This window comes from Guillardia theta (assembly GCF_000315625.1).
Source record: "Guillardia theta CCMP2712 unplaced genomic scaffold GUITHscaffold_120, whole genome shotgun sequence".
In the NCBI taxonomy this organism is placed as follows: domain Eukaryota; class Cryptophyceae; order Pyrenomonadales; family Geminigeraceae; genus Guillardia; species Guillardia theta.
This window is the reverse complement of record NW_005434554.1, coordinates 52,336-60,212: the sequence shown is the minus strand read 5'-3', so window position 1 is coordinate 60,212 and position 7,877 is coordinate 52,336. Positions and strand designations below refer to the sequence as shown.

Sequence of the window (7,877 nt, the reverse complement as noted above, 5' to 3'; positions counted from 1 at the left end):
GATCAGCATGAGGAGGAAGAGAGTGGAGAAGAGGAGGAGAGGAGGGGGTTGGGGGGTTGGAGAGGAGGAGGAGGAGGAGGAAGGGGGAGGAAGTTTAACCTTCTCGATCTCATACTTGGCGAAGGGGCGGCAACGAGCGTAGACTCTGATCTTTCCTTTCATGTCCTCGATCTGGTTGTAATATTTCTTGCGGAGGGCGACCTCCTTCTTGTACTCTCCCTCCAGCTCCTTGAGCGTCTTCTCTTTCTCCTCCAGCGCTGCCTCCGCCTTCTCTGCTCGCTCCTTGAACGCTGAGAGCTGCTCGACGCGGTCAGTGAGCTCCTTGTTCTCTTTGAGCTTCTTGTCCAGATCCTGCAGGGACGTCAGGGGAATGAGACCGGTTGATGAGGAGGGAGGAGAGGAGAACAGAGAGGGGAGGGGAGGGGAGGGGAGGCAAGAAGGGCGGGGAGGAGGAGGGATATGAGTAGAGGGCCAGAGGAGGGAGAGAGAGGGAAGAGGGATAGGAGGGAGGAGTAGGGAGGACAAGAAGACCTGAGACATCTTCTTATTCTCCTTCTCGAGCTCTGACAGCCTGGTAGCAGCGTTTCCAGCATTTGCCTTGGCCTTTTCTTCCCTCTTCTTCATGTTCTCCAGGTCCTTCAATGGAATTCAGCGTGAACAAGCTCCCTGCACCCCACCTCCCTCCTGCTCCTGCTCCTTCTCCTCTTCCTCCCTCCTCCTCCTCCTCCCTCCTCCTCCTTCTCCTCTTCCTCCCTCCTCCTCCCTCCTCCTCCTTCTCCTCCTCCTCCCTCCTGCTCCTGCTCCTCTCCTCCTCCTCCTCCTCCAACCTTCTCCAGTTTCTTCGCTTTCTGGTCTGTGACCTTCCCACCGGACGTGCCACCTCCACCTCCCACGGCCTTCCCGTCTGCGAGCTTTGCTTCCAGCTGCAAGAAAATATCGGAAATCATCCGAAGGCAAGCGGAGGAAGAAACAAGGACGAGGACGAGGACAAGAAGGGTAAGAATAAACGGAGGAAAAGAAGAGGAGCAAGAGGTAGGAGGGAGAGCACGAGGAGGAGGAAGAGGAGGAGAGGAGGAGGAGGAGGAGGAGGAGGAGGAGGCAGGGAGTAAGTGTCGGCATCCAACAGACAGGGAGGGTTGAGGATCTGATCGGCAAATGCCCACCTCAGAGACTTTCTGCTGGAGTTTCGAGTTTGCGGCCTCGAGCTGACGATTCTTCCTCTCCGCGTCTCGCAGCTGCACCAGGTCAGCTGAGATGCCAGGAGCCCTCCAGCAAGGGCCCAGCAGCTGACCTGCTTGCTGTTGTTGTTGGCGTTCTGCTGAGAGTTGCTCGCCTGCTCTTTCTTCTGCTGCAGGATACTCTGTGCCTTGGCCTGATCGACGTGAAGATTAGAAGAGGAGGGAAAGGGGAGGGGAGAAGAGAGGAGAGAGGGAGGCGAGAGAAGGAAACCAGGAGGAAGGAGATGAGATGAGACGGAGGAGGTAATTGGAGATGATGGTGAACAGTAGGACAGGCTGAAATCGAGAAAGAAACAACAATAGCTTCAAGAGCAAGAAGGAAGTGAGTGGTAGAGAGAGAGTGGAGGGAGGGACAGAGACAGAGAGACAGAGAGAGCAGACGGAGGGAGATGGGAGGAAGGAAATCATTGCTCCTCACTTTAGCTTTCTCAGCCTTGTCAGCAGAAGATTTCTCTGAGGGCTGCGACTTCACTGCCGCAGCAGTTGAGCCACTCTCCTCCGACTCATCCATGAGATCATCCTGACAACGCGATCAGCTTCCTCCCTCTCCTCTCTCTTTCTTCTCTTGTTCCCTCGCTCCCTCTTGTCTTGTTCCCTCCCTCCCTCCCTCCCTCTTGTCTTGTTCCCTCGCTCCCTCCCTCCCTCTTCTCTTGTTCCCTCGCTCCCTCGCTCCCTCCTCATCTCCGTCCCTCCTCCCTGATGAACCTTGAGGTCTTTGAGGAAATCCGTTTGCTCCTCGCTCGCGACCTCCTGCACAGCCTCCTGGTACTTCTTGAGCAGCGCCTGCTTCTCCTGCTGCTGCTTCTGCAGTTGGATCCTGCACAAAGACTTGAGAGGCATCGAGGAGGCGCTTGCTGACCTTCGCTCTTCAAACTCTGCCTCCATCGCTTCCATCCTCGACTTGTGCTCTTTCTCAGCTTCCTCCTTCTCAGCATCTACTCGAGCCTGACAGGAGGAGTGAGGACGCACCATACTCCTCCCCTCCTCTCTTACTTTTGTCTCCTCCGCGACTTGCTCTTGCTTCAGCTTCAGCTCTTGCAGCGTCTCGTTCGCCTGCGGGCGTAAAGGTGTGAAGGGGGAAAGTAACAAGGACGGGGAGACTCGAGCGAGGAAAAAACAAACCAGAGAGACAAAAAGGAGAGGTAGAAGGCGTGTAGGGAGAGAAAGGCGAGGAGGAGGAGCAAACGAGCGGGAGAAGGACGAGGATGAGGACGGTGGAGGAAAGAGGAGGAGGAAGTAGTGGTGGTGGTGGTGGTGGTGGTGGAAGTGGTGGTGGAGGAGGAGAACAAGGGTCTGAGCACCTCCTGTATCTGCTTCTTCCTTGTAGTGAGGTCCTGCGACAGCTGCTCTACCTCCCAGTAGAGATCCTTTGCTGTCTCCGACCTCTTCATCTTCGTCACCCCGGCAGCTTTCGCCTCCTCCTTGTCCCGCGTCTCCACGACCTTCAGCTGCTCCTTGGCGTCCTTGAGCTTCTGCTCGATCCTAGTCTTGTCCTCCTGCGCCTCTGCATGACGAGCTTCCGTCTCCTGTGCCTTCTCCATGAGCTCCTTCGACTGCAGGTTGGCAATCTCCTGCTTCAGCGCGAGGATCTCCTGGTAGAGCTCCTGCTCTCGCTGGAACAGCTTCTTCTGCTCCGCCTCGACTTGGTTGCTCAGGCTCTCGATGTCGTCGTAGGACTGCACCAGCTTCTTGTTCGCTTCCTCCAGGTCGTCCTGCAGCTGATCCACAACATCCTGCAGCTGCTCCTTGTCCGCGTCCAGCGACTCCCTCAGCTGGCTGTTCTCAAGCTGCAGCTTGTTGATCTTGCGCTCAGTCGTCGTTCTGAGCTCGTCCATCTCCTCTGTGTGCCTCTGAATCATCTCCTGCACTTCCTTCATGTCCAGGTTCTCCTTCTCCCCCGTCGACGCGAGGATGATCTGCATCTTCGAGTTCGCCTCGATGTAGCTGTCGAGCTCCTTTTGCTTCTCATCCAGCTTCCGCTTCAGCTTGTCAAACTCCATCAGGCGGATCCGTAGGTACTCCTCCTTCGTCTCAGTGTCCATGTTGTCAAGTTCCTCTTTCTCCTGCTCAAACGCCTCCCTCTCCGCCTGCAACCGGCTCACAGCATCGTCCAGCTGCCCTCGCTTCTCAGCGAGTTTCTGCTGCTGCTTCTGCAAAGAGATCGCAGCGTTCTTCGCGCCCTCTGCCTCTCCTTTGCTGAACGACTGTAGTTTCTCCTCCGCCTGCTTCAGCTGCACCTTGGAGTAGCCGGAGGAAGAGATCGCCATCTGGCCGGCAGCAAGGTCGGAGAACGATTTTTCGATGCTCGGGACTTCAGCTTCGATCATCTCGAAGCAGACCTTGATGTCATCATGGAGTGCCTTCATCTCCTTGTCGAAGATCTCCGACTTGCTCTTGAACGAGAGCAGCTGCCGCTGGTTCTCGTCCATGAACTTCTGAAGCTCCTCGCACTCCCTCAACTCCTCCTGCACCAGCAGACCGCACGCCTGCATCGCCTCGACATCCTCGCGCAAGGCCTCTTCCATCCGCCTGCTGTTGGAGCTCAGCTGCTGTGAGAGATCGACTATCTTCTTGATCATCAGCGACGACACGGACTTGATCGCCGTCCTGGTTGATTCCTTCACCTCTACCACTGATCGCAACAACGTCAATCAACAAACGACAAACGAGCAAGGGAAAACACCTGATGATGATTGCGTGTAGGCGATGACTCCATGCGGCCTCTGCGGCCCCTCCCACGCGCTCTTCTCCTCCTTCTCCTTCTCACTATCCAACCAGTTCTCCATGAAGGTCAGCAGCGCTGCAAGCGAGCTCGGGTCAAGTGTGCGCTCCTCCGCGCCACCTTCAGCCTCCACTGCCTCACCCTCTCCTCTTGCAGAGAGGCCGAGCTGCTTAGACGCTGTGCTCAAGAACGTGTCGAGGGGCAGGAGGGCCTCGAGGACGGCAGCGTCGACTCGCCGGGGCTCGTCTTGGATCCAGCTCTCAAGGTGAGAGATCCGAGAGAGCGTGTCCTCGCTGATCGAGAGGACGTGTGCATGCTCTTCAACGAGCTCGCGGACTGAAGCGCCAGCCTCCCTCGCTTCTGCCTGGATGCTGCTGATGGTGTGAACCAGGTTGAGACAGATTGCCCTGGCCTCCTCGGCCTCCTCGTTCAGCTTCGCCAGGACGGCGTCCTTCTCCTCGATGCGCTCATGGAAGACTCTCGAGTCTGAGTCCAGGGAGGCCTGAAGCTTCTCACAGTCTGCCACCTTGACGTCTCTCTCCATCATCAGGTCCGTCAGCTCCATCTTGCGCTGCTCGAGCTGGAGGTTCAGCTGGGAGCTCCGCTCCTTGAGCCCTTCCTCGTGCCTCCCTCGTTCCTCCATCTCGGCGAAGACGACGGGCAGCACCTTGAAGTTGCTCTCCATCTCCACTAGGATCGAGCGGATCATCGACGAGCATGCGGATTGTAGTCGCGCAATCTCCGCCTCCCTCTTCCTGATCGTGTCTTGCAGCCGGCTATCTGGACATGGTCGTCATGGCCGAGCCGATCGAAGTCTTCGTTCAGTATGGCCAGCTGCTTCTGCAAGTCAGCGATCTGCGCATCTCGCTTCGCTATCTCCTCATGGCTCCTCTGAACCTCGTCCTCCAGCTGTGCAACCTCACGCTCAGCGACCTCGCGGTAGACGTCCGCTTCCTGACTGATCTTGTCCACAAGATCGAGATGGTCCCTCTCCTTCTGCTCCGCTGCTGCATTGAGCTTCTTGATGTAGCCCAGGAAGTACGACTGGAGATCTCTCTCGATCTCCTTGTAGTGCCTCTCTAGCTCCTCCACGATTCCTATGTGCTCGACCTTCATAGCTGCCATGTCTGCCTGCACCTCCGCGATCTTGTTTCGGGCAACGGAGAGAGGGATATAAGTTTGCCCGTTCGCCTCGACGCCATGCTTGTCGATGCTCGACTCCCATGCTCTTCGCTCCTGTGGGGCTTCTGGCGAGGCAGAAGGGTTGACCTCCTGCCTGTCGTCAGCTTCAGGACTTATCCTCCTGTTAACCATCCTTCGATCGGACGCTTCAGCTGCCTCCTGCAATGCTGGTGATCTCCTCCTCCTCCTCCTCCTCCTCCTCCTCCTCCTCCTCCTCCTCCTACGCCTTCTTCACCCTCCGCTTCACTGCCATAGCGGTTGGGTCCAAATGGAAGATCAGGGCGCGGGTATGAGGGAGATGATCAACTGCTGGTTACGAGGGCGATGAGTAAGCATACGAGGGCGATGAGCTGCTTGGTTGGGTGCAAGGATGGCCGTCAATGCTGGGATCGCTGGGGTTCGGCGACAGATGATGGCGGCAAGCTTGATAGAGGTGGGAGGAGGAGGAGGAGGAGGAGGAGGAAGGAAGGACGAGGACGAGGACGAGGACGAGGACGAGGACGAGGAGAGACGAGACGAGACGAGACGAGGGGGGAAGCTGAGAGGAAAGGGGCGTGTCGGGGCGTGTTGGTACGAGACGAGCGGAAAGATGGGAAGAAGTAAGGAGGAGAATGGTAGGGGAGTAAAGAGGAAGAGAGGAGGCTATAAACTTATTTCCGCTATCGTGATCTGATATCTATCAGGCTAATGCTGATCAAGAACTCGACGAGAAGAAGGCCAAGGGGTTGGCAGGTAAGGATCTTGGAATATACATGGGGATGCTCAGACGTGATTTGCAGCCAAGGCTATGAAGATGAAGGAGGATATCACCAACGAAGTCTGCCGCCGAGTCGCAAGAATGCAAGACAGGGAGGAGAAAGCGGTAGCCTGATGCTGATAGGTCGATGTCCATGTGACAAGTTTCGCAAGGTTCTCATGACGGCGATCAAGGCTTTGAAGAACTCAGATCCCGAGCGGTCCCTCCATGTTCTAAGCGAGAGGCTGAAACAGTTAGCGCGGCGGATGGAGGCTAGAGGCGAAGACTCGTCAGACGAGGAGGAGGAAGCGGAGGAGGCGAAGGAAGCGGCAGAGACGAGCATTGAGGCGCATGCCCAGCACGAGTCGCAGGGAGAGCAATGGTGGAGAAGTGAAACGAGACCCGACAAGTGGAGCGAAGTTGTAGATCACGTCCTGGCTGTCAGCTGCTCCCTGTCGTCACTGTCAAGAGGAGAGGACTCGTGGATAGAAGAGGCTGATATCGTCCCCCTCCGGGAGAGCCTCCTTGGGAAGGGTTACTTCTTATCGCCAGAGAGCCAAGAGACAAACTTGCCAGCCTTGATTCTCACAGGCATGCGAAGTCTGAGACGGGCGGGCGTCCCCACTTTCTACATCTGGATGTACGACGAGCCGTGGAAGGTGACAACAGCTGAGGTTACTGGCTGCTGCTGATGCTCGAGGGCGACTAGGTGATGCTGAGGCTGTGGGAAGCAGCAGAAAAACTGATCGGGGGCCCTTGTGTACCTTCTCACTGGGTCTCGGGAGTGACCTGACAGGAGGTGAAGGTGTTGGAACCAACGTTCGCCGCCTATCACCTGGACTACCACAAGGCTGGAGGTCAGTGCCATAGTGCCTCTCGAGCTTGCCTTGAGACCGCCGCCCCGAGCAGAGTCTGGGAATCGCTACGTCGGGACCAACTTCTCCCTCCCGCACCGCGACTACACGTACAGCGACAGGTCGGGGTTGGAGGATGAAGAATGGAGGGGCTGCTGACATGCAATGAAGCTACGACTCGAGTGGTCAACCAAAAGTTGTCACGATCTGGGTTCCAGTGTCTGACGTAAGAAAATTTCTGACGCGCTGAGGTCAGCGAGGAAAATCTGCTGACGTCATGCAGGTCACGCTGGAGAATGGATGCATGTACGTCGTGCCGAAGGTTCGTATGTGACCTGACTTCCTCTGAGGGCCGGGAGACTTTTTCTCTTCTTCCACGTGATGCGAACGGTTGGCTCTGATCTTGTGACTTGCAGGAGTTCGACGCAAACTTCGATCGGGATGACGTCATGCAGCACATGTGGGTTCAGGTCTTCAACACTCGATTGCTCGCGAACATCAACTGAACGAGTTCTTCTTCGACCCAGCAATCGGGCTGGTTGGCAGGCAAGTCGTTCTTAAGGTGATGTTGTGTTCCTTCTATCCTCCTCCCCCTTTTATTTTCCTCCTTCCTCAGTGTTATTTTCTCCTCGTCCCCATCTCCTCCTGTCTGCCCTACTTTCCCCCTCCTTACCCCAGCGATAGCTTCCCTCTCGCCGGTGTCCTTCCCTTGGCTCCCGTGAGGGCTGGCACGGCGATGGGCTGGATGGGCAACACGATACACTGGGGCTGCCAGGTTAGCCGCTTCCTCCGCCCTCGAGGTCTCACGGTCTTTCCAGTGTCACAGGACCTGCTCCTCCAACCCTCGCGCCAGCATCGCGTGGGTCTTCAAGAGGGCTGACACGTCGCACTCCCTTGGTGATGGTGTCGACTGGCGCTCCTTCCTGACGTTCTGCGATCAGACTCCTCGCCCATCTCTTTCGAGGATGCTCAGCAGCTGACGTTGGAGCAAAGGAAGGGGTTGATCGGTAGGAGAGGGAGGCTTGAAGAGTGCAGGGTTGATGCTTGTTGAGCAGAGAGCTCTATGGATTACTTCAAGCACTGGTCGAGCCCTCGCACCTGATGGAAACAACGTGAAGCTCTTGCATCTGATCAGAGATGAATCA

General features: G+C 56.7%; 2 protein-coding genes across 2 annotated transcripts in view; one reads left to right on the top strand and one right to left on the bottom strand.

Annotated features, from left to right (window-relative positions):
• Nucleotides 1-540, bottom strand: part of GUITHDRAFT_79500 (kinesin-like protein) — a gene marked incomplete at both ends in the record, with an annotated part of 4,071 nt that extends 3,531 nt beyond the window's left edge. The window contains one exon of the mRNA XM_005822736.1: nucleotides 100-540. Within this exon, the coding sequence (XP_005822793.1) occupies nucleotides 100-540 (441 nt within the window). The remainder of the gene's footprint in view (nucleotides 1-99) is intronic.
• Nucleotides 541-5,512: 4,972 nt separating this feature from the next.
• Nucleotides 5,513-7,834, top strand: GUITHDRAFT_118043 (hypothetical protein; the record flags this gene model as incomplete). The annotated part of the gene is made up of 14 exons (XM_005822691.1): nucleotides 5,513-5,539; nucleotides 5,826-5,874; nucleotides 5,922-6,004; nucleotides 6,052-6,412; nucleotides 6,470-6,537; nucleotides 6,588-6,638; nucleotides 6,684-6,735; nucleotides 6,788-6,854; nucleotides 6,904-6,958; nucleotides 7,016-7,054; nucleotides 7,149-7,202; nucleotides 7,551-7,629; nucleotides 7,674-7,739; nucleotides 7,788-7,834. 14 exons carry the CDS (start codon nucleotides 5,513-5,515, stop codon nucleotides 7,832-7,834), a joined length of 1,098 nt encoding a protein of 365 aa, XP_005822748.1.
• Nucleotides 7,835-7,877: the final 43 nt, after the last annotated feature.